Genomic DNA, 27,127 nt, shown 5'->3' on the forward strand with positions numbered 1-27,127 from the left:
ATAAAACGCTGTTATCTGAAAGCATCATTTCAACTTGGTTATATTTGTCTGCTCTTCTCATCTAAAGTATTAACAGATTCCGGACTTAAAATTCCACAGGCAATGGAAAAGCAACTGAAATCAACTAAAACAAAAGAAATGCTTCTTCCTGTCTTATACAGGCAAGTTGTTGCTCAGGGTTCAGAGACCTCAAGCAATGCAAGCATTACGTTCAATTACATTTCAAAAAGCCAAAGGGAAGTGATTCTGTCCTGTTTCTGCACTACATTTAATGCAATGAAACATTACACAGATGTAGACCAATATTAAAAGCTGAGTTCAGTAACACTTCAGACACTAATACCTAAACACATTGAAGAAAACTCATCATATACCCAGTCGCTCTTGTTTTTTTAATCCAGACATTTTCATTATCTGACTGATCTGGAAGGTCAAAGCAGCTCAAGCATCCTCCATAAAAGAAAACTTGCACATGCGGGTACAAAAGAAACATCACAGGGACAGAACATCCTATCCATGATATAAAGAACCAAGCCCTGATCTGGCAGAGTTTATTAGTTCCTTTACTACAAGCTAAGCTGAATTAATCTGGCTGTTCAAATACAAAAGTTCCCCAGATCTTCAGCTTCCACATATGTCTTTCTAGCTCCAACACAACAAAAACACACAGAGCCCAGCTCGTTCAGGTGCTGTGCCAGAACTACTAGATCAGGTCAGTATAACAAAGCCACTCGGTGCTAGCAGCTTGCCATTCCATATGGAGCTGCTGGTGTAGCCTCAAAAATACACTGCAGATGTTTTTACCATGCAAAGATCTTTTCAAAAGAATGACAGCAGAGATATGAGTATCACACGGACAACAGCCCGAGTAGACTGCTACAAAGGGATGGGGATGAGTGCAGGAAGGATGGCAGAAGGTGGTAAAATTTGGGATTTCAGAAGAAAGGCTGTAGGCTGTTAAGAAATGTCAATACAACGCAACAGAGAAGGAAAAGACAACAATAAGACAGGACAAACAAAGTTAATGCTAATAGCAGTGCTAAGAATTAATTAATGGTTATCACGGTGAGCTTATCTTCTCTTCTTCCAACAAGATCTCTGGATCAAAAAAAGGAAGGTGAGAGGAATGCATCACAGTAACCCCTTTAAGCAGGGCCCATCGTTCAGCTGAATGAAATATGTGAAATGGCACCACATCGATATCAATTCCTAATTTTTGATTCATACTTCCAAAAAAGAGACAGCAGGTCTTTCTCCTTGCTCTGTACCTCCTTCTTTTTCATTTGCTCTGAGTGAAAAGAATTTTGCAGAGCCTGCAAAAAACCAAGTTCTCTCAAAGCACAAAAACCATTTGAAAGGCTCCTAATGCCTGTCTAAAAATAAAAACGAAAAAAAGTACTTGCATTTTGAACTAAAAATCTCAGAACATTATTGCCAAAATGGAATATTAAATTTTGACCTCCAATATATATTAAATGAAGATTTAATTAGTCCTATTATAGAGATGAAAGTCTTATTACTCTTCCCACCATTCAAGACCCATTTGACTCTAAATTCTTTCTAATGAAAGCAAGGAAAGTATCAGTCTTCTTGATGCAAAGCTACTCTTAGCTCTGCTGCATGAGCCTTTCTCCAGTTCTGACTATGCCCTATTCCTTACACTTAGCTATTCCCTCTAATAGAACTCCTGTCAGAGTCCAAACAGACCACAGTTTAAAAAGCAACATTTACAGTTTTACAGATACTTGGTCACCTGCTAATTTATACCAGCATTCAGTAATTTTCTAGGATCAGGACACATCTACCTTGGCAGACTTACCTTACTGTGTGTAAAGGGGGAAGCTGTATACAAGGTGGGATGGATAAGTGGACGAGGAAGGTGGGGAATTGTATGCAATGGTATATGTCCATGGATATGAGGATAAAGATGAAGTGCAGGATGTGCAGGTTTTTCAGGATTCATAAACTGATGGCCAGCAGGCAGGCGTCCAGTTGCAAGTGCAGAGGCTGTTAGACCTGAAGCTTCTTGTTTGCAAACATGACATTCACAAGCATTTGGACCTTGGTCAGCCTGTAAGTGCAAAATAAAATCAATATACTTGACAATACAATCAGTTCCCTAGATCCTTTTTTCTTAATAAACATAAATACGATTTACTTTTGAATACATGTATTAATAAATTCAGAGCATCCACAGAATTCCTTCATTATGAAAAAACATTAAAAGCACTAATGGAGCATCTTTATCTTAGTTAAATATCGAACGCTCTCAAGATTAACACATTTTGATACCAGATTTTGAACACCTACTATCAGTGGCAATAAGAAAATTTGTATCAAATTACCAAGGGCAGACAGGAATAGGAAACCTTGATAACATTAGATAGTTGATAGATCAGTTCCATTTGTACAGTGGAATTGGATGTTTATATCAAAGTATATGGAAAAACAGTACACAGAACAGCAGAGGTAAGGGCTGATCAGCTGACAAAGTTGGAAGAAGTCCTAGGACTTAGGCAGAGCATGGCCACTAAGTCAAGGGAAGGGATTTTCTCTCTTTTGCTCAGGAGCTCCCACCTGACTATCACCTAATCACAGAATTTCTGGGGTTGGAAGAGACCTTAAATCACCTTTGCGGCCCTCTGCTGGACTCTTAAAAGATCTGTCTTTTTGGCACTGGGGAGCCCAAAACTGGACACAGCACTTTAGATGTGGACTCATCAGGGCAAAATGGAGGGGGAGGGCCAAACCACTCTAAGATTTCAATTGCTGTAGAACCTATTGTACAATAAGAGTGAGTGGTACTTCCTCTCTCAAAGTGGTAAACCCATGTTACAGCTGAGGATAACTCAGATTGAAAGATACACAAAGACAAGTGCATCAGATGAATTACTTTGATGGTCATGGAGCTATTTGCTCAGCTGTTAAACCAGACCCCTGCTGAGCAGATACTCTGGGTGAGGTTCCCTGTGTGTTTTAGTGAACTTACAGAAGGAGAGTGCAACTATCTTAAAAACAAACAAACAAACAAACAAAAAAACCAAACATGCAAACACACACACACACAAAAAACCAACAAAAAACCAAAAACCTACACACATTATCTATACAACAGGCTACTACACAGGGTTTCAACAAGGCAAATTAGTCCTCAGATGTAACATTAAAAAGTGCCCATTAACTACATGCTGTCATTGTAACCCCCTCAACAGCAGTTTCACATAATACCAACATTTAACAAAGACCACGTTCAAACCTCCAATACACATTTCTTAGTATCTGTTTTTCATTCATATAAGCACAAAGATAGAAAACACTTTTACTGAATACATCTTCAATATAACTAATGTGTTTAAGGTTGTGAAAAAAGAAGGATATTACCTAGGACAATGTTTAATCAACAGAAACATATTTTAGATATCACAGCTACCTACTGATAACTCAATATATTCAAAGTTGAAGATATAATTCAGGTTTAAGACATAAACGCATTATCAATCAAGCAGTCAAATTCCTGATGTTACTAAAAGGTTGCATTTTTTTCTTCATAGGTTACCATACCTGTTGACTAGGGTAAGAAGGTGGTGGACTATCCATTTTCGCTTCATCTTTCCTTAATGCCCTTTTTCCTAGAGACATTTCCTCCTTTTGAGTCCCTGGTGGCTCACCACTACTCTCCCCATCCGCTTCTTCATCGTCTGCTTCTGAGGAACTGCTGCTAGTACTGCTCACCTGAGGAGACTGTATAACATCAACTCATTAACACAGGAGTGAAGGACAAGCTCTTCTTCAGCAGCAAGATCCAAACGCCAGAAAAAAGAAGACAATTTAAGTGCCGTACCTCATCCTTCAGTGCCATGTTTTCATCTCCGCCATTTAGCTCACTGTGAATTCCATTCATGTTGGCTACCACTTCTGCATCATCGTAATTATTCAATGGATAGATATCAGCAAACTTTGCTGATAATGGAGCAACATCTTCATCATCACTACCACTGAGAGGAAAAGAAGCTTAGATAAATCCCTGTGCTCGGTAACCTCAGTTATCATGAAAGCAGTCACCAAAATGAAATAAAGTTTAGAACATCACTTGTATAAAAAACCCCAATTAGGAATTCAACTATTTTCTTTTCAGTCAACTGGCCTTATTTTTCAAATAAATGTCAAGTAATCTCTGTACAATCCTACTAAATACAGTGGCTTCATGCCTGAACAGCTAATTGGTACTGAAATAAGATTATCTTCTATTTCTGTGTAAAATATTATTCCATCATTGCCTTGTGACCAAGAGATCTACTGTCTTTATAATTACAGGATACAGATGACCTTTAATTTGATGAAAAATACTTCTGCCAATGATTTTGCTTAAAGAGAGCGTGAAGTGGCATAAAAAATGTAATATATACACAATATGTCAAAGAAGTAACTGTAAGTAATCAACACTGAACATGTCAAAGTAAATCTTGAATTTCTCTACTGTAATTAGTTCCTAAATGATCCCTCACCTAAGCAATTTCCTGCTAACCTTCCTTCAGTTAACAGAAGCCTTCTCTCCCCTATTACAGACAGCTAGAACATGCACGTTTTAGTACCCATTCTAGGGAAATGCTACAAATATCCTTTAGTTCATGTACAAATATTGTTTAGTTCACAGCAATCCAAAGCTCTTAAGAAAGAGCTCTCACACTGAGCACCACATCTGTTTGTATTCTATGAGACACTTCACCAAAGTTTAAGTGATGGCACCGTAAGTCATGCTTGAAATGTGCAATGAGGAAAGAAAACAAGCAGGCTTAGGTCCAGTACAAGGAATGTCTCTCCCTCAAGAAGCAGTGATATTTCCCTTAAAAAAATATCTATCTATATATATAGACTACTTATAGTATATACTTGGACTCAACTTGATTATTTTCTGAATTCTGCATTCTTTGTTTCAATTTAAGCATCAAAGCTCATGAGAGTTTATAGAAATAGCAAAACATGTGGCTTATGTAGCAATCTGCATTGCCACATAACCTGTTCTCAAACATGCCACAAATTGATACAGAAACTCTAGTCCTGTTATGGAAGTGCAAGTCATACATCACAGTGGATACAACAGGAAACTGAACTTAGTGAAATCATATTCATCAGAAGCACCCCATTCATCTGTGCTTCTTCTGAATTCAATATCAGGATTAACTTAATTTCTGATAATTTCCTGATGTAAAAAACAGCATTATCTAACAATGGTCAGCCTGCATAACTTGCCTTCTCAAGTTCAATTCACTGTTCCAAAGTTTTTAAACTGAGAACTTACAAAGTTGGTGCAGAGCCATTGTCTGCGAGGATCAGCCTTGGATGCTGCTGAATTGTTATAGGTGAGCTGGAACCCGATCCTGAACTTGCTGAAGACATACTAGGTGGGCGGATCTCAGATAGATAATCAGGAGCAGAGTCAATTTGCAGTGGTAACTGGTTAATGTGGATATCATCCGTTATAGGAGAATCCATGATGCCACACGTCAAAATGTGTGAAAGGCTGCAGTCATCACAAGTACATCTGTTCAAGAATTAAGATTACAGACTTTTATGACCTTCAAGAAGCATTCATTTGAAGCAACCAGACTCTTTCTTGCAATAATGCTTCCTTTTTTTTCCTCTAACACAAGAAATGAATGATTTATTATGATTTCAAGTTAAAAACATCTGCTCACCTTCTTCTATAATTACAGTTGGGACAGTCAGGCATGCTCAAACGTGATGACAGCATGTGCCTCATTGTATCTGTGAAGTTGTTCTCCCCAGCTAGTGCTTTCTTGTTATTAAGCTGAAGTAAATTATAAAGGCATTGTTTTAGTAGTGCAAGTCTTCTCGTTAACAATTCAATGGCACATCAGATTAACAAATGGCACAATCAAAAAAGGTTCTTTGGGCAAGATATTTTAAAAGAAAGTTTTAATCAAAGCAGTTTTTTGATCACAAGTTAAAAGATTCCAAGTTATAAACAACACACTTTTGACAAACTTCAAAGAAACTGTGTTTTTTCTATGAAAAAGTAAAGTAGTCACGTCCACCTCCCTTAGTCATTTGTAAATGCATCCTGCATGGTATTTCTGCTGACACATACTGAGCTTGAGCAGTTCTCATCTTGTTCCATGGTATGCACAAAAGGACACCGATGACAAATGATGAAAGAACGCAAACTTATCCTTATCTTGCAAAAAATAAAACAAAATAGGACTAATGTGTAGCCACAACTAGATAAATTCAAGCAAAGTCGTAGCTGCCCACAACAAGATTTCACCACAATAGTGAAAAAAAAGAAAATCCACATAACCACCAACTGGCAGAGGCCTAATCCTGAAAAGCACTTTATTTCATTACATACCTACAAACTTTAGGTTAAACAAGGATGTGCCTAAGCTTCAGACCTGACCCTTACCTAAGCAGCCATTTGCTTACAGCTCGCTTAAGCCCAACTAGGATCAAGCAAAAAGAGGATTCTTTCTCAAGTCCTCTAAGGAGCTCTGTTCAACAGACGCTCTAAAGTTGCAGCTAATAAATACTTATGTTTCATATAGAAAAAAGTACTGATGGCTGTTTTGAGCAATTTAAGCTCAAGTTTATTAAAACATATAATAATACACTCTAATTCATGATTAGCACTTCTTTCCATACAGTTGTACATGAACAGAGATCCAACTTTGGCTTTAGCCTAGCCACTCTGTACTCTTATAGAAAGAATAATACATACTTGAACACTTTCAGGCTAGAGAATAGAGTGTGTCTCAAACAGCAGATACTGGGAAGTACTGCTGGCGCCTCCCTGGATACAGCTTAAAATCAAGCAGGTAGCTCTGCTCAAGCTTTACCACCAGAACAGATTTAAGAGCCATCTCCAGGGTTCCCAGCTCCAAAGTCTGAATAGATGCAATCATCTTGCCCTGCTGCTGTTTCTCTCAATCTGCAGCTCTGCATACACAGGAGAATTTGATACATTCTCAAACATAATACTCCCCTATCACGTACATCAAGGCAGCTCCACATTCAATGTACTGGCTGTTTTGGATTGGAGGCACAGAGAATTCCCCTTCTGCAGCATCAAGAATTTTAATACTGCATGCTCAGCGCTAACACCACAGTGCTTATGTTTTTACCTTTTTGTAACTAAGCGTATGTACTCAACTTGGATCTCACTTTGTATTTTAACTGATCAAGTTTAAAGCCTGGCACAGTCACACAATTAGATCATATAGAACTAGTACAATATACTGCACTCAAACATTTGCATTCTGAAAATACACATGGAGCATTAGTATTACTTCACATGGTTTAAAAAAAGTCCTACCTGCTCTTCAATAAAACGTCTCTGTTTAAAAAACTCCCAGTCTTCCTTTAGCATGCGTTGTTTTGTTTTCATTGCCATCTAAAACAAAATTGAAGGAAAACTGAGTGGTTTAATCACAGAAATCATACACTTACAGTCAGTTGTTCTACCAGAGTTTTGCGAAATGTAACTTACCTGTATCATTTCTAATGTACTCGCATCCTCAGTCAATATGACACTTGTTTTATTTGCTAATCCTACTATTTGAATTGGTTAAATAAATAATTTTTATTCATTTACACTTCAAGACAGATTTTTCCACTATTACTCCTTCAGGATTTGTGTGTATTTGCTTCTTCCCCTCCAAAAATTAAGTATTTTCACAGTACTTTTCATAAGTCGTGCTTGGCATTAAATCTTCCACAACTCAAATCCACTGAAATCCACTAAAATGTAGCGACAAGTTTTGGCAAGGCCTCAACACAGGCTCAGTGCCAACCCATGTACCACATGTAGAACTAACCATCCAACCTATGAGTGCATAAAATTAGAAGAGTAAACATAAGTAGTAGTGACCTCAACTAACACCACTCCTTTTATCTCAATGTATTTCATACCTGTGATTTATTTAAAGCTGGAACACTATTTTATAATTACTAGGTCTCGAATCACACTGTAAATGCACAGAGTCCAAAACTTTTTGTACAGAAACAACTTTTCTCAATTTAGCGAACAAACTTACTGACAAACCCAACAATTTCCATGAACTTTAACAGAGCAAAACACAAGAACAAAGCTTCTCTTGTTGTACACTGCACCTTTTGAAGAGCACAAGTTCATTGCTGAGTGAAAGCAATTATTTAGGTTATCTTATACATTTTTTTTCCCATTTGTTTTGTTACTAAAGGGAATTCCAGCACTAGAATATACCAACCTCATTCATAAAGATTTGTTAAAACAAAAAGCAATCAGAGTTCTGTAGGCTACACCACTGCAATCTTCCTTTATTCTTCAGAAATATGCCTCCCCAAACTCATACTTGAACTGAAGTTGTATGCCAGAATATTAATTTGAGCCATCGCTACTATCATTATTTAACCAGGGAAACTGAAATTCTAAAACTGGGAATATGAAACAGCATTAAGTGGCAGAGTTTCACCTAATCAATTTGTACCACAATCAGCAGCATGCAGTTCTAATTACTGCCGTGAATTTTGATTTCCCTTGGTACGGAGAGGCTACAGTAATAGCAAAAAAAACCCACAAACAACAAAGAGTTAATTATGTTCATGCATGTGCCTTTTTAAACAGAACAGCATGTATAAAACATGCTTGAACCACTGGTACCATTTCTTAGACACACTACTAATTACTGCAGAGTCTGAGACCAGAAGGGAGAGATTTCATCTTGGTTGTACTGTCACCATCTAAGCACCTTTCAGCTACATTCAAAGCCAATAGAACTCATAGCTTTCAATGCCCAGATATGTTACCATTAAAGACATGTACCTACACTTGCTTCAAACAGCCAGTGCATTAACTGGGAGCTGCATACTCAATCAAGCCTGCCAAGAAACTGACAAGGAAAACAGTACAGTTCAACTCTTTGTACTCTTAAGTATTAATGGAAGAAGGAGCTGAAATTAATGTTTTCCTACTTCCAGCTTAGCAGTCTTCCCTATAGCCCTGTCTGCAAGTATCTTATTAATTCCATGAATAGCAGGGTATCACTTGTACCATCATTTTTCCCCTCTCCTCATGAATATTTGTTATTTCAGTAGACAAAAGCAGCTTCAACACAAACCACATGATTCATGTCCAAGAAATCTTTTGGGAAGTGGGAGATATAAATTCAGACATATCAAAAAGAAAAATATACATTTCAATCTGGCACATCTGCAATGAATATGCCAGCAATGCTGCCCAGTGGGAAAAAAAACCACGTCCACCACCATGCTTCTTCCTTCTGCCCTGTTTATTTAAAGGCTAACGAGTGTTTGAGATCAATCAGACAAACTTAAGTGAGACAGGCAGGTGAACAAGTAATTTTTCCATCTGTAACAGATTTAATCATAAAACAAAACCAAGTTTGGTCAGAACTGACATATAACAATAAATCTCCTACAAGAAACGCTGATGCTTTCACACGTTTGGAAGCATCCACCAGGACTCCAACAAACTCAACAGAGAACTGAGCAAGAAACTGTATGCTCTTAAGGTGCTGCGCAAAGGCAGCTCTGAATTCCTTCGTTCTGTGGGAGCCAGTAATATTATGGAAATGGAAATGCCCACAAAGTACACATCTAGCCATTACTTATGGTAATGATCCAAATATATTTCAGACTTCTCAAGTCAAATACAATCTAAATTTGGTAAGGAAAATACCAGGACCTGGAAATACAGACTACATTTATCTAAACTCCTGTATTTCAGATACTTTGAACATCTTCCTCAGACCTGAGCTAGACACTAATAAAGCTGCTGATATGAACAAATGATTTGCTTGAGTTTTTTACAGTGTACATCCATGAAAGAGGAGTGTATTAGTACTACAAGTGTGTGTGAGACAAAGCTGTCTTGCAAAGTCTTTTAAGAAATTGCATTATTCATATAGAACAAGCATCAAAACACTGTAGGAGAGATCTGTATTATCTCCACTGATGCCCTGTCTAAACATTGAGGTATATTTCCAAAGACAAAGAAGGATCATTTATCTGTGCTGATCTGCATGTTCTAACCTTCGATACACCAGCAATAGAACTTAACTGTTTTGTAGAGCCAAGAAGCATCAAATAATGAACATGCATTCACAATTAAGATCAACAGTTTCCATAATAGCTGGTCTCTCTGATTTCTACTTGACAAAAATATCACTGCAAATTCAGGTAAGATGGTCAAACTGAATTACACAATTTTGATTAAGAAAGTATAATAACCACCACAGACAACATCAACAAAGGTTCTAAGGAGAAACTGTGACAATTATTGCCTATGTGTAAATAACCAAATTTTGATGTATTCATATTTGAGTCCCAACATGATGAGAACTGAACTGGGTTCCCTTTCTTACTGGAGAAGCAGCAATAACAGCCAGAGCACCCTGATACCACAGGGAAAATGCACTGTAGTAACACAAGAAGTGAAATTTCACTGAGATAGAGCTGCCATCTATTATTTAGGTGCGCAAAAGCAGCATGACCACGAGAAAACTTTGTAACCGATAGCTCAGTGATGCAGACCCTAAAAATAGAACAATCTCCAAAAATAAACTTAGTTACGCCCTATCTCCATCTTGAATGCACTGAAATTACTGGTAAAAATTTACTTAAGTCTTCATCACACAGAAGAGCCTCTGAAGGGTATTTACAGTGTTACCATAACACTTGAAAACATCTTACTATTCTTAAGAGGAGCATAGCATTAATAAGACTTAAATTAGATCTCCATACTTGAAATGCTTATAAAACTAAGATACAAATATGTCTATAAAACTCCATCTTCAGTTACTCGAGTTGTTTGAACTAGGGACAAAAAGTGAGTAACTTCAGGAAAACGTAAAACACTTTTCCAAATAAACAGCAAACTTTTCTGAAAGCAAGCCCCTGATAGTATACAAATCAATACACCATGTCCTATAACACAGCATAGACAAAGAATACTCAGCTGTGAAAATTCACAATTAAGAAGCAGGTAACTACAGATGTTTCAAATACTTGTGAAATGAGATGTACAAGTTCTGCGTTTGAAAGCTGTACAAAGGTCACTGTCACACTACAAAACATGTATAAATACAAGTCGTTCTAAAGCCACCTCTTCCTATTCATTTCACTCAATGAAATTATTTTTGAAGCCTAGTGTTCAGGGATTTTTCTCCCCCAGTAACAACTAACGAAGAAATGTTCGTATTCATGCACTACAAGTGTTTTATAGTCTAAAGTCATTCAAAAACATCCCAAGACTACCTCCAAACCACAGCATAACAACTTGCTTCAATAATTTGATGGCATTTCTGTAAAATTACTGTCCCATTTTGGCATATTAGAGTTCTTCTCTATTTCAGAAGACTGACATCACTAAAAAGGTTACATTTTGCAGCTTCAAAGCTCTGGAAAGCAATGCCAAAGAAACTCATCACCAGAGGCACAGCCTTCCATGTGCCACTCCCAACATAATTAGTCATGAAACTGTTTACACAGTTCTTACCTGTTCATCAACATAATCATCTATTCTTTTCTGGCATTCAAGCCATGCTTCAGCAACTTGCCCCATTTCCTGTTCCAGTTGATGATACCTTTGTAGCAAGGTACTATACATATCTTCACTACAGGAATCATGTGTTGTTCCAAGCCTACAAGATCAAGGAGCACTTGTTAAACATGAGATATTGGACTGGTAAAAAAAAACAAACAAAAAACACAAAAACAATCTCACATAGTTCTACCAGCCTGTAAAGTGCTGAAGTGCAATTATTGATACACATAGGCCCACATAGCTGCTTGTATCTCAAAATGAATATTTTTAGTCATTTTTCAAAAAATAGCCAATTGTTCCAGTGTTCCATAACCAATAATAGAAAGAATGTGGGAAGTGCAACCTTTCTGGAGCCTCTTTCCCACAGGTAACCAGATGTCAACCCTTCTGAGCAATATTTATTCAAATTTTGATGCTTGATATATTTATCCTTACAAATCCTAAATACACCTGTTAACTATTTATTGAATAGTTAGATTGTAAAAATAAAGCCAGAAGCTTGTTAAACTGAAATCTCATGATCAATGAGAAAAGCATTACTAGACAAACTGGAGGTCCAGTAGAGGGAAAAGACTGTGGAATGACTTGAGGGATAATTTGGTTGCATGCAGTAACCTACTATCACTTGAGCTGCAACATCAACTTCAAAATGCTCTTATGGCATTCACTGATGGTTGTCCCCAAGAAGGGTCCCAGGAACAGGAATAAGACTTCATGTCCTTTGCAATACTTCCAATAGGCTTTCATAATTATTTTATTCATTTTTTTTTTAAAAACGTATTTTCTGTAAAGCACATCATCACAATGACTCAAGTAAATAAGCAAGCTCCCTAAATCTTGACTACAAAAGCAAGAAGTCAAAATTCTCTTAGGGATAAGGCTAAAGCACACTGAACTGTAACGACCTATGAATTGGTAAAGACCAAAGCTTCTCAACATTATTCTTAGTGGGTAATTAAGGAGAAACCAGGATAATTCCAAGTCTTGTTCAAAAGTCATAGATGTACAAACGATGTAGTGATATCCCTTTAGCTAAGGGATGAGAGAAAGGGGTGAATGTTCAAAATGTAAATGAAGCCAAGATGCCAAAACAAAACTACTTCACATTTGGAGAAGAACAAAGCAAGGAAGCCAATGTCTTCTGACATGGAACTCTGGCAGCACCTTATCTATCGCTTCAAAGAAAGACTTTCTAACCACATTAAGGCAAAACTGAAAAGGGTTATGTCAGTAAGGATTACCACCAGAAAAACATCCATTCCAGACAACTTTATTGCCATTTGTTATTTTGTGCGGGGTGGGAAGAAGTGAAAGGTTCTGCCCAACCTGGAACCTGAACTTCAGCCAAAAAATAAAGTCTGTTTTGTATCCTAAACAAGGAGTAAGACTACCTGTACATCAATAAGTTTGAGAGAAAACAGGTGCTGACCCTTCAGATTCATATTAGGAATAGGTTTCTGCTGAGAAAATACATGAAGTCCAAAATGCCTTTTTGTAGAAACTGCAGACGACATAATGCTCCTACAAATTCTTCAAAGACTTTTCTACTGCTTTGCAGTTAAATAGAACGATGTGCTTAAGGCAATGATTTGATAACAGATTCATTTACTTACTTATTAGGAAAGACTTCGGCCTTAAAAAGCTTATAAGTGAAAAAACACGTGATATACGAAAAGTAACAGCTATAGTCCATGCTTACAGAAGAAACAGGACAGAAATCATGGAATAGGACAAGTCTATGCTGAACGTCTCTTTTCAATAAAAGGCCTTTGATAACCAATCTTGGCAAAACCATTGTTTCTTAACTGAAACACCCTTAACACTACACAGAGAGCACAGACATATCCAGAAAGGAATTCCGGAAGGAAGAGGACTCTGTCTTTAAAACTTGACGATGGTTGTCACTACAGTGAAGCTCAGCAAAGACACAACTTCTGTTGCTTCGATTTGAATTCCAAACGCGTTTGAGAACAGGTAGATGCAAGCAATCCCAGCACTTCTGTTAAATGACTCTAAGTTTCACATAAGACCGATCTCCATAGGTAAAGGAAGTATCAACAGCCTCAATAAACCAGAAACTAAAGGATCAAGAAGTGCAGAGAAGCCTTGGCAGAAAACGTGCAAGATGCCTGAGGACAGCGTCACTGAAAATAGTACTGGAAAGCCAAGCACAGATCAAAGAGATCAAAGGGAAAGCTTGCAATTGAACAACATGTTGTTTAACAGAGTGACAGAATTACCTGCTTGAAAAACAGGGTCTTGGTAGTAACCCAGTACTGAGTCCAGTGACAATTAAGTTTTCCTGCTTTCCTTTCTAATAAATGCTAACAAAAGCCTAACTCAGAAGTTCCTTCACTTGCAACAAGCAATATTTCTTGCAATTGATACACTAAATCAAATTGTCCTTGTAGCTTGGAAAAAAATACCCAAAACTTGGGACAAATATACAGAGTGTAGTAACAGCTTGATCAGAAACAAGTCTGAGAGGTCAACATGAGCAATGTGTGGCTGTACTTTATGAAGTTAATCTTCATAAAGATTCAGAACTCAAGAGGAATAAGAATATTTATTTACATTAATAATACTTCTTCTGGACAAAACAAGCACTTCCAGGTACACAAAACACAAACAGAACCATCCTGACAAAGTATATATTTTAAAGCCCTGGGAAATGCAATATACCATCCAATCTACAAGCACAAAGCAAGGGTGTTTTTTTTGTTTTGTGTTTTCTTCTAGCCATCTTTTCACCTGTAGAGAAATGGAAACAGTACCAGTGCCTTATGACAAGTGAGGACATTACAATTCATCAGCATTTTAACAGGACACTGACATTTTGCTAGATAACCTACAAGTAAGGAGATTAGGGTAGTAATTCTTCTGACAAGCAAGTCATGACAGCAGGTTGCTCAATTGCAAACAGATCAACAAGACTTTTTACCTATCAAACTGGACAAGCAGCAGACTTGTTTTGTTGTTGCTGGTTATTGGGGGTTTTTTTGTTTTTGTATTTTTAAGTGGTGGTTGCAAAGATAGATTTTGCTTTCTCCTTTAAATTACAAAAGTGAAGTTTAAATCTTTACCTTAGCTGTGACACTAATGTTGGCAAGCTATTCTGCAGGAGTGGCTCAGAAAATACCAGATTTTCAAACAGATGCTTGTTGTGCAATTCCCACGTCACCTGAAATTTCTTCAAGTGTTCATTTTCCTACAATGAATAACAACCACAAATAAGCTCAGATCATAGAACACAAAATAAATGCTTTTTTCAGGTCTGGATACATATATTTTATTAAACTCATCAACCAACAGGCTGCATTATCCAGTTGAGAAATTACTCCATTTTAATATTCAAAATATGGAACAGTTCTTTAACAATTAATGATTCAGATAGACATAGTTTCATATCTTTTCTAAATTGTCATGGATTGGGAAAAAAAACCAAAAACAAAAACAGACTGTGCTGTTGAAAGCTTCCATTCTTTCCTGCACTGTAAGACTTATTTCATGAATCAGTTACTGTTTCTCATTTATTTTCACCTATCCAGTAACAGACATTTGATGACAAGCTGTAATTTTCATTTAAAACAGACATAAGTCAAGTAGAGAGTTCTCTACCAAAGACAGGAAAATTTTTTCTTTCAAGTTAAGTTCTTCCATACATACATAGGAGTAACAGTTTTTCCTATCGCAGGACTCCCTCATACAGCAAAGTTAAATGCAACTGTTCTATCAGATCAGCAAGCAAGGCCCATGTACTATAGCCTTGAGTAGCCAGAAATACAAGAGTGCTTCAGAATTTCAACATTTTGTTTAGTGTGGTGGTTAAAAAAATTAAAATGTATTTATACAAGATCTAAATACCAGACTATCAAGATTAAAAAAAGAATTGAGAAGTTTGAGGTTCTTCCTTGAGTAGCTATTAGTTAGAAATATTGTTGGTTTTGCCTCCCAGTTGCACAAAAGACTCGCACCGTATCAGTTTGAATACTCCGTCTTCAAAATACTCACAGCTACTATAAAATGCTTTTCAGAATTTTTTTTTTTCTTTTGAATTATATTGAATTTTGTCAGAAAAGGGTGACATTGGAGAGGATGGGCATTTTCTGTCTTGAAGACTTGATCCCACTTTCCATAACTGCCAAGTTTTCTTGAATACTGACTGATAATAAGCACTGGGGAAAAAATATGAGAAGACTATTTGCTGATCAGCTCTATAATTCTGGCACTACTGGATTCATTAGCGGTGAATCTATCGTGATAAAACAAACCTTTTTACTGTAATCCACTCACTTTGTAGCTGAAAATTCTTAAGTTCCCATGCCATTCAGCTTTAAGAGTTACTTTCCCTACAGCACATAGATTTGATGACTTAAAAAGTACCAATTAACAGGAAATGGCAATGACCACATATCTCCATCGAAGTGTTAAAGTTGGGAAACACAGTACAGCGAATAACAAATACAGGCCATTGACAACAGGAAAAAGCCTGTTTTTCTACACAGAAACATCTTCCTGCTTTGGTCAATTCCATTTCACAACAGTCCCTCCTCAGAACTGAGGCTCAAGTTCCTCTCCATCTCATCTTTCTCATCTGTGACAATTTGTTACTTGCTACACTTTTGCTTTCTTGAGATTCCCAGTCAATCACTTTTATCTAATTGGCAATAAAAAATGTCACCACTTACAAGAAAAAGGAAGTACTGAACACAGCTATTGGAAATAGATGTACAGGAAAAGGTTTAAGGACCAACGTTATTTATAAACAGTAACATTTGTTTATTAATTACACATCATTGACAGTTAAACAAGAACAGATGATTTAAGGCTACTGCTCATTTTCTAGCTGCCAATACAGATAGCTGCACACAGACCTCATGTTTCACAAATCAAAGATGACTTCTTAAAGAACCCAGAAACAGCTCAGTTAGCATCACTCCTACCAGGTTGTTTTTCAGTCTTACCAGAGTAACTAGGAAGGCGCTGATTGTGCACGCAGCCTGACAGAGAGCACTGTATTCTTCAAGTAGGAGTGAGATGAACTGATGTGCCTGCGGTGGCCCTTGTATTGCTAATGTTGATGCAACTTTAGATCCCAGTGACAAGTGTCTGAGCAGACGAACCTTCATTTCAAGTACATATTCTCTAGCTTGCTGCTCCAACCGTTGGTAAAGCTGATATGGATCTCTTTCACAAAGCCTGTAGTTTTAGAATATTTGTGATTTAAAACATATCTAATCAACAATTTTCACTATTTTAAAAATATTTAGTGGTTATCATCATTATTATTACAAAAAAGAAACAATGACCAGGGTTTACAGAACTACCTTGGGTTTGGGAGAACACAGCCCAGTTTCCTAACTCTAGGCTATGGAACTCAATTCCTATGTAGCTTTAGGACTAGGAAAGGACATTTGCACCTGAAGAACAAATAAATCTGGGACCTCAGTGCTTCACTTCTAGTTGTGTGCTAAAAACCCGTACTTATTTGGCATATTTGGCATACAGCTTTACAAACATACATTACAACTTCTTAATATTCTACCATACAGCCTTAATAAATGTCCCATTTAGTACAGCCAGATCCGAACTCAATTTATGTATATAGGACATTCCTTTACCTCAAGCCATTAGAGAAGCTTGACACATTAGGCACTCAGCATTTGCCTAAACACATACTAGCCAGACAGGACTCAACAGTGACTGCTTTGTGTGACTCTTCTATTGTTAAATTCAACTGAAGGAGACAACTCATACAATCACCACATATTTAAGACACTCATTAAACTCATTTTCATTGAGTTTGTTGTACCCTAAGATGCAGATCTTCTGAACAAAAACAGTTTTTACACTTTTATTAAAGCTATGTTACTTCACAGAGAGACGTACAGGATTCACAGGGTCATAAATAACATCCTTCACAGAACATGACTTATGGTACCACTTAGTACATAAGCTGCAATCGTTAGAAGGGATGGGTGATTTTAGTCTAGTTTTGTTTTGAATCCAGTGTAGAGACCAGAACTTGGGAGCTGTCTGTCCTAAGGAAGAAGACTAACATAAAAACTCCAGCAATACACTGCCCTCTATGCATTCCTTCAGTCATACAGTAAGAAGCATTGCAGATATTGCAATGCTATAGGCACAGCTTTTGAGAGGGCCAGGACTTCCTGCAAAGGACAAAAATCATCATAGTAGTAATGAAAGTTTTCTTTTTTTCTTTTATTCTTTTCTTGCCTTTTGTATTTTAATCATGTTTCTCAATAGTGACAAACAGTTCTAGAGGAAGGCACCTATGTACATACGAAAGCAACACAGTACGTGCTACAGTTTTCAATGTTTTTCCATTAAGGAAAACTATAGCTATGCTCAGTTTTAATTAATTACACAGACACTACACTACAATTTAAGAACCTTTGATTTCAAAAGCTATATTGCATATTTTGATCACTTAGTTTAAATAAACCAAGTGTGACTAGCAGGAAGGCATACTGTATTACTCTACAGTAACACAACTCACTTTCAAAACTGAGCACTCAAGTTTTTACAGCAGAAGCACAAGAAGCTTATTCAATTATTTACTGACTCATTCAGAAATAGTCACAAAGAGCTGTACTAGATCAGAATCTTTCAGAAGTTTCTCTACTTTACCAGCATTGCCTCAAGTCAAAATTCTGCTTTAAGAACTACCATTTCTTAGTCCAGTCAGACCTTTGCAAATTAAGTAAGTATAGAACCAATAAGAGAATCTTTGACCACACACTAAAGTGGACAGAAAATGAACTGAACATGCTGGAGCACTTGAGAGACAGCCACACTGTTCTCCTAAGGAAAAAAACAAACCAACAACCAAAGAATTCAAAAGCACATCATTGACTTACACCTAGAAAAAGAAGCACTTTCAACTTCTGAAATGAAAACAAACTTCTCACTATCTGCCTTACCTAAAGATCAATGTCCAAATTTTTCGTTCTCTAACTTCTATCTGCTACAATTACTATAAAATGCAATCACCAAGCTAGTTCAGCAAGGTAAGGTTCTTCATGTGGGGGAAATTCAAGCCTAACAGCATCTTATTGTTAGTAGTAATCACCTCAATATCTTCTGAGGATTAAGGTTTTTGGGATCTTTTCATAATTATGCACTAATATCCCTACTGCAAATGCATACAAATATTTATCACATATTTCACACACTCAATCCAGCACTTTAAAATCCTGCATGGAATACAGCTGACAACTTTCCATTCTAGTGGAGAGGGAATCATTCTAAGCCATCAGTCTTACAGCTGGTAAACAAAATTCTGGTAAAAAAGAAATGCACTAAATAACATAGAACTCATTTAAAAAAAACATCTCTTAGTAATTAATAAGTAGTTTTTTGAAGTGCTGTACCTATCCACCAGCTCTTTCATTCCTTCTTTATCTGGTACCAATGATTGGTCTTGGTCATCTGCCAAAGGGGTCCCAGCTTGGCGATATATACATCGAACCATGTATCTTACTTCTGACCAGTAATTTTGAAGCTGCTGAGATTCACGTTCAGTCTCTGCTGAAATTTCTCTGCAAACAATGAGGAAAAAAAAAACCCTCTCAATTTGTACATCACACAGGTGTATTGATTCCCACTATGCCAAAGACTCTTCTCAGGAAAATCATGTCTAATAACACCTAAAGAGTACATGCAGAAAATAAAGTAAAAAACTGAATAAAAGCTGCCATGCTTAAGTTACTGCTACTGATAGATAACCCCATTTAAGTAGTTTAAGCATATGTTGACAAATAAGTGACAAGACTGCTGATAGTCTGAGTACAGGCATTATTCTAAGCCTGAATTCAGTCCTTACCTGCGCTCATTACAGGCCTCACAGTTGCATGCTATGTCTGAAGGAGAGGAATTGTTAAGATCGGCAGCAGGCACTGTCTGCGCACCAACAGTTATCCTTCCTCCTCCTACAGATTCCTGCTGTGATCCACTGTTTCCAAGAGGCATGTGCAAAAGGAAGTCTTGGCTCTGAAAGGAAAAAAAACAAAAACAAAACTGGTAGCAACTTTGGTTTGCAAGATCCAAGTGTGAAATATTAATACACAGGCAAATGACATGGCAGTCCTTAGTGCTGAATATATTCTGGGAGAAGACTCAACTGGCCACAAAGGATTTGTCTTTGAAAAGCCCAATAAATGCACAAGATGGACTGAGAAAGACAGCAGTGTAAATAGTTTCATTTCCAATAACTGAAGTGCGTTGGTTATAATTATCACTTTTATGCATTCCAGCATAAACAATGAACTAAGCTAAAAGAAGGGTTGCATCATCCACGATTAACCACGTAAACTAGTAATATCTCTTTAGTTTCTTATTTGACAGTATGTTTGACTCGTGTAGTTTAATAACCCATTCCAGAGAAAGCATAAAATCTCCTTGTATATAACAGCAAGACTTACTACTTGACCGTAATGGATGTTAGCATCAGTTCCCTGTAACAGCAGCTTGCAATCTCCTGTGTGCAGTGCTGCTCACTGCTAACAAATCACACAGTTCTCTCCAGAGGCCGTTGGTATTTCAGTCTCCAGTTTCTGTTCCTCTATTGAGCTCCACCCACTGAACCACGCTGCCCCTCCTGCACCCTCCCCAGGTTGCCACCAGCAGTCTGTGATGCCTGGCAGAAACCTCTCACAGATCAGGAGCAGGACTGAATGGATTTCTGTACTTCACCCCAGATCCTGGAGCAGGATGAAGACAGATATTAAAACAAACTCGTACACATCCACCACCAACAGCATGAGCAGCTACTGCGGATGGTGCTGAGGCAAATCAAGCATCAGGACATCAAGGTAACGACAGCAACAGCATCCTGAACACAAGAACATCTGCAGCAAGCCACTCACACTCTGGCTCGCAGTGACTGAACAGGTTTCTGAGCTTTTTTTTTCCCCTCGCTGTTTTTTCCAAATGTGACTTGCCATTTAATCCATTCTTTTAAAGTTGTTGGAATTGGAGGACATTTTGCTTTTAAAAATTCCTCTTGCCAGATACCATCCACTTTGATCTTATCTGGACTATATTTAACTGAACAAGATTTTTACAAGTTCTGCCTTGCTCACACATGCAGGATGATTTCTTTTCTATTTGAGCTCAGTTACAGTGAAATGTGTCAGATCTTTTTACTCAATATAACAATAACGTGCTTCAGTCCAGCTGTTCTTTGGCATCTTTAGAATATGATACCATCTAAGAAATCAATATAATTCCCTTTGATATAATCTTTTTGGATTAATTTCCCTAAGCCTTGTTAACAGTAAGAAAACAAGCAAACTTCAGCTGTAAGCACGTTATACACTCTTAAATCTTCTATATTATAACCCATAGGAACTCATACATTAATATGAGTTTAACTGCATATGCTATACAAAAACAATCTTATTTCACACTGGTTTGTTTACTGAAATAAAATCTGTATGTGCCTTTTTTTATCAGAAATTTAAGGCTCCCCAAATCATATGTGAAGATTTGTTTTTTTGATGTAGTATTATAGTTCAGCTCCAATGGGATTTGCTGGACACAACTACTCATGTTTTGTATCTTTGTCATGAAAAGACTACTCGTTGTGAGGTTGAATTCTCATCTGAAAATATATTTTGGCACTTAAATTAAAAAAACTAAATAAAAAGCACAGCTTGAAATATTTACACTGGGTATTAAAGCATGGTACATTCACACTATAAAAAGCTGTCCTTCTTTCTTAAGGAAAAAAACAATAACATCAGCACAAGAAACTTCTCTGTTCAGACATCTGAATCTCAGGCTTGAAACCCCCCACCCAGTTTTTGAACTCATGGAACAACACACCTGTTTCATTTAGCTCACAGAAAAAACCTCAAGATTAACTAAAACTCTCTGCACTTGAAGCTGAAGTAGTTCCAAAGCACAAAGTAGCACTCAGCATCTCATAGCACGTCTTATTCTATTGAAGTACTTCAACTTACCACAAGAGATTGCTCTATTGTAGCATGCCTCTCCTCCTTTTCGACTGTCCGTCTACAGTCTGGACACACCCACAGTGGAAGATGCAGCATATTGTTTGCTTTTGGAGATGTGGAAAGTGCTGTTTTGCTAGAGTTTTTTATTCCGCTCTCTGAAAGCGAACTATCTTTTCGTTCACTTCTACAAAGAAGACAATGCTCGCCAGTTGAATATGGTGCCCTTTGGCCCAAGCCAAAGGTAAATGGTGTCTACAAATAAATGGTAGGTGGGAGAAGTGATTATTCACAGAACACACACCTGAAAAAAACATTCTGATATTCTCAAAGTAAAGCTCGTCATTCAATGGTGAATATTTGGATTGTCCTAAGATCAAATACTGCAGTCTTAACATCAGCCTGGCAAACAATTGTGATTATGAATAAATTCAATCTAAGAAGCAATTCTTCCAGGGATACAGCTTTCCTTTCCAAAACAATTCAACCTAAGAGGAAAAAATCTTTTAAGTAAAAATAAAAAAGGATGATTTCTTTTACTGTTGTCATTCTCAGAACTGGAAAGGAAAATAACAACCCTGAAGGTCAGTGTCACCTCCCTTTTGAAATACTTGTTGAAAGAAAGATACTTTTAGCTAAGCTTGTTGCAAAAGAAAAGCTTAGCTTTACTTTAACAAAACCAATCAATGAGGCCTTAGAATCAACTATTGAATCAAATAAACTTCTGAGGACAGAGGCAACCAAAAATTTACTTTCTCTTCCAAGATGCTACTGTGCATGAAATTATGGTTCATGAGATAATGATTATTCATCAAGAATGGTGTTCTAAAACACGTCAAGCAGAGCAAGTCAAACAACGCCACACATAATAGTTTAGTATTATATCTAAACATACCCTTCCTCTTGAAGTTGCTACCCCTTGTCCTATCACTATTCTACCTGACAAAAGCTTTTTTGTAGGCCCCTTTTAGACACTGGAAAATAGTTGTTATCTCTCTCAAAGGAAAGGGACATTTTAAAGAAAGCATTCAAGCATTTATACTACTCTAAATTCAACACTATGATCCTGTGAGCCTGTACTGAACAAACATGGGTGAAACAAGTTCTCCAGAGCAAAGAACTAAGTAAGCTATAACACAACTGATTGCCCTTGTCTTAACAGTAAGTAAATTCCATTCTCTGTTGCTGACACCTGAAGAGAAACAGCACAGCATTATTGAGCTTAATTTTTAAGTTGTTTGCAGTTATAAAATTAACTCAGCAATATGGAAAGAAAGACTAAATTCTAGACCAAAAAAACCCCACATTTAAATAATCTTTCCTAATACCTCTCCTTTCAGAACCTGAAGATAATCTTAATTTAACAGATTTAATTAGAACAGCTAAACTCCTCCCTCAGTGACATTCCAAGAACTCACACTTGAGCACTAAATCAAAAACACAACTTTGCCAGGTGTTAATGCAGGTTTTCAGATTTGAAGAGGAAAGACTTGCTCTGCCTCCTGGAGGTCTGGGGCCACCCCCTTACAGACTCTACAAGCACAAAAAGATTTCTGAAGTTAAACGTTCCTCTTGACTGCATTGCAGATCTTACACTGATGCCTAAACCCCGCACAGAAAGCACAGTGAGCTGCTGAGGCCTCTGTCTGAAAGTTTCCTTCTTAAAATACATTTCTGAAGCCAGATTAAATTTCTGTGGATATGACGAAGATGAGTTTACAGCTTCTGAAGGCAAAATCTTACAAACATCAGCAGCAAAACACCTTTCAATGAGGAGGAAAAGTAGAGGACAGCAATGCAAACATCCAGAAATGAAGGCAGCCGGACACTTCCACTAAGGTAAGGTTCAGGGTAAACAGACCCCAGACACTACAAAGACTTCTTGTAGCTGCAGCATCAGTTATGCAAGTTTTATCTGTATCATTAAACAAACAAAAACACACAACAGCAAATTGAGCAGGAACAACCATCTCAATGGCTGCTAACTCACTGACTCTGTAAAATCCTAATAGAGTCTCTCAACTGGGCTGATATTCACAACCAAGAGCTTCAAAGAAAGATTTTAAGTTCCAAACAGAACTAGTTCCTAAACCGAGATGTAGTCAACTACTAAGAATGAAAAGTGGGGCGGTCACATGTCCAAGTGCTCTCACTAAGCAGTTTCCTTCTAACAAATTGATAGCTAGAAGCATAGAATTACAAATCACAGAATTGCTCAGGTTGGAAAAGACCTTAAAGATCACCAATCCCAACCACAACATAACCATACTACCCTAAATCTAACAACCCTCCGCTTAATCATGTCCCTGAGCACCACATCCAAATGGTGACTCAACCACCTCCCTGGAAATGACACCAAGACAAAAATCTATATCACATAGATGACCAACTCCTGTAATAGCTTTGTCATGCTAAAGGCAAGCTACGAATTGCCATTTTGTATTTAACACATTACGAATGTGGTGAACAATGGTGAACATTACAACAGTAATCAACTTTCCCATTATCTTGGTTTTCAGTCATTCATACATTTTGTGTTTCTCCTCAGCATCATCAGAGTTAAGGGTACATTTATAAGCAAAGCAAGAGACTTTTTCACCAGTCAAGCTTAAAAAGAAAAAACACCCAGTCTCGCTTTCTCTCTCTGAAACATGTTCAGATGTAACATTCATAAAGGAAAGTTGGAAGTAGGACAAGCTGGAACAGAAATAACTGCCTCTGCTATGTATTTAGATTTATTTCCAAGAATAGCTTTATTACCATAAAACTGCATAGCTTTTTTCACACCCATGTCCAATTTCAAGCTTATTATAACAATAAAACTTTACTTCCACTGCTTTTTAAAGCTTGAACCGTGAAGTGATCACAAACTGACTTCAGTTAGCAAAGTCCTCAATGCAAACAGAACATTTTCAGGGCTTTTCCTCTGCATGTCACTGTAATTCTCTCTTCCATTAATATCACTGTGCTACCACACGGACCCACAAAATCTGTCTGTACTTACCTGAGAAACGCCTGTGAACTCTGATCCAACAGAACCATCTGTAAACTGGGTACCATTTAGCGAAACCTGGAACAAAAAAAAATAATAGCAAAATGGTTACAATAATCAAGTTTTATCCTAAAAACAGCATTAAAAATTAAAAATAAAATTAAAAAAAAAAATCCATTCCCAAATCTGAGGGCTAATAGAACAGCTTCTGAAATTTCAGTGATTGACTGTAGACACGGATAACTTTTTTGTAATAAAATCCTACAGATTCAAAAGTTACGTATTTCAATCTATTGCAGCACAGCTGTTTTATTAACAGCGTAACTCTGATCAGAAAGAACTGATACAGGAAAAACTAAGACACAAGCAAAACAACTTTGTTCCTCTCTGTATTTGGTTGTTTGCTTTCTGCTTTTAAGCTTCTATTGTAAATTGGGACAATTACCAAAGATTCCTTCCTTTAGAAAGCTGAATACAATACTGCTTAGAAACATACGCTATGTTAACCAGAAAGACTTCCATAGGAAGCCACTGAAATGCTTCCAGCTTTTGCACCGCAGCTTTCCTCCTACACCAGTTATAATTCATAGAGAAATCTCTCAGATCTCTTCTGCACCAGATAGTGATGAAGTGCCTTTCAAAAGCCATGAGTGTTTCCATAGAGTATTATCTGAGGACACTAGAACAAGAGCAAAGTTAAGACAGCATGCAAACTGAAGTTGTGCTGATGGCAAAGGGCCCCAGACCACACTGATGTGAAGAGAAATGTAAAGGTGTCTGATTGAAAAAAGGGAGGGAGGGGGACAGGCAGTCAATTTTCTTCACCTCCCATCACCCCTCTGTAAGCACTGCTTCATCTCCCAAATTTCAGACATAATTTAACTCCTGCCTCCATTTTGCTTCTCCTACCTTTGGTAATTTCCTTTTGCTCTCCATTTTTCTACCTAGTACAGTCTGATACTATTTTTAACACTCCTTCCAAGGCAGCTACAGCAACTCCCCTGTTTAACTTGGAAATCTCCGCACCTTCGGTAACACATGGACACATCAGACAATACTGTAACCCTGCTATCAAACCCAGAACTCAAAACGAAGTCTCCCACAACACAAAGTAGCATCCTTCAATTTCATTCATCCACAGGATCAGTGACCAGTTGCTTCATAAGCCAGTTAGATTTCTGGAAAGCCACCATCTTCAGCCAGGATTTCAAAAGCATAATAGAAGATAAAACACAAACTTCAAATAATTGCTAGGAAACATACAAATAGGAAACAACACAACTAATGTATTACACTCAAACTTTGAAGAGTGTGTATATATATGTATATATGTATAATATATATATATATATATTTTGTCAGTGGGATATATATGCCTATAAAAACACAGAAACCAGCTCAAAACTTAGAATTAAGCACTAAAAACTTTTTTTTCTGAGAAAATCCTGGTAAACAAATTTGTCCCAAATCCCCACTTTTTCATTAAGAAGATCCATTTACATTCTCTACACTCAAGACTGAGATCATACAAAAAACCACCAGCTGTACTATTTAAACATGTTGGTGCTCAGTGACCATAAGAGCACCCAGAAATGTTAGGAAAAGACAAGAGAAAAATAGTGGGATGTTTCCAATATCCAGTAAATGTCAAGACAATATTGGGTGTCAGGAGTGCTTGCTTCATGGAACGAGTTGCCTTTTCTTCTGTTAGTATCATTGGGTCTCTTGATCTTAGGTACCGTGCATTAATAGATTCAAAATATTAGTATAAAACTCCCCAAATTTAGTAACAATATCTGGAAGAGGAATGAAAACCAAGGAATTTAAAGCAAGAGTGGGTTTTGTTGTTGTTGTTTTTGTTTGTTTGTTTTTTTAAACCTCACAAGATGAAACAAATGGAATCATCAAGAGTAAAATGCCTGTAAGCAATGAGGAGATTTATGACATTATGTGAAACAGATAAAATACAAGAATATCCATAGCAAAGACTTTGGAATGGGGAGGAAGGGAACAATGACATGACGGGAGAGAAGGAGATGGCTGGATTGCATATTAAGAGGAAATATTAGAAGAATCTCATAGAAGTCCAGATGGGGCTGAAACAATAGCAAGCTTAAAACAGACAGAAAACCATACAATGAGATACTCTCACCCAGAAGTTAAAGAAATGAGGAAAGAAATGTGGGAGCTACAACCATCACCTTTTTCAAGGTACATGAGTAATAACGGGGAGTAGGGAACCTGGTAGGAACTATAAGGTTAAAGTAAACAAACAACAGATGCATAAAGAAATGCCAAAACAAGCTAAGCTCTTGGCAAGAAACACTGAGCGTGGTCCTCATGTTCACTATGGAGGGGCTGAAAGATTCTCCCAGGGAAAGCCTTGATGAAGAATGGAAGATCTTGATGAAGAATGGAAGAGCTGCCTCCATGCAAGGCACAGTTCAGAGGGGTGGGGGCAATGGGACATACACAAACTAGCCAACAAGAGCAGGTGACATTCAACCTGGAGTCCTAAAGAAGTCTAATGATCTAACAGTTGCACTAATAACTAGAATATGAAAGAGTGTGTTTCCTGTTTCACTACCACCAAAAGGA

The 27,127-nt window shown here is 37.3% G+C and overlaps 1 protein-coding gene across 3 annotated transcripts in view; it reads right to left on the bottom strand.

Moving 5' to 3' along the window:
- The window catches only part of FAM193A (family with sequence similarity 193 member A), a 63,734-nt gene that overhangs the window by 12,543 nt on the left and 24,064 nt on the right, over positions 1 to 27,127 (bottom strand). Inside the window, exons 2-14 of one of the 3 annotated variants that reach the window (XM_015862793.3) lie at positions 24,542 to 24,607; positions 21,547 to 21,792; positions 19,407 to 19,573; positions 18,955 to 19,122; positions 16,525 to 16,759; positions 14,644 to 14,768; positions 11,513 to 11,657; positions 7,331 to 7,408; positions 5,697 to 5,809; positions 5,300 to 5,542; positions 3,842 to 3,995; positions 3,562 to 3,741; positions 1,820 to 2,071 (exon numbers count right to left, since the gene is read on the bottom strand). In XM_015862793.3, the coding sequence (XP_015718279.1) occupies positions 1,820 to 2,071; positions 3,562 to 3,741; positions 3,842 to 3,995; positions 5,300 to 5,542; positions 5,697 to 5,809; positions 7,331 to 7,408; positions 11,513 to 11,657; positions 14,644 to 14,768; positions 16,525 to 16,759; positions 18,955 to 19,122; positions 19,407 to 19,573; positions 21,547 to 21,792; positions 24,542 to 24,607 (2,172 nt within the window). Of the gene's footprint in view, positions 1 to 1,819; positions 2,072 to 3,561; positions 3,742 to 3,841; positions 3,996 to 5,299; positions 5,543 to 5,696; positions 5,810 to 7,330; positions 7,409 to 11,512; positions 11,658 to 14,643; positions 14,769 to 16,524; positions 16,760 to 18,954; positions 19,123 to 19,406; positions 19,574 to 20,004; positions 20,162 to 21,546; positions 21,793 to 24,541; positions 24,608 to 27,127 lie in introns of those variants that run through there. The other 2 variants (XM_085545806.1, XM_085545807.1) reach the window with 2 other exon arrangements.

This window comes from Coturnix japonica, chromosome 4 (genome assembly GCF_054131305.1).
Source record: "Coturnix japonica strain WE chromosome 4, WE-NBRP24, whole genome shotgun sequence".
NCBI classification, from domain to species: Eukaryota; Metazoa; Chordata; class Aves; order Galliformes; family Phasianidae; genus Coturnix; species Coturnix japonica.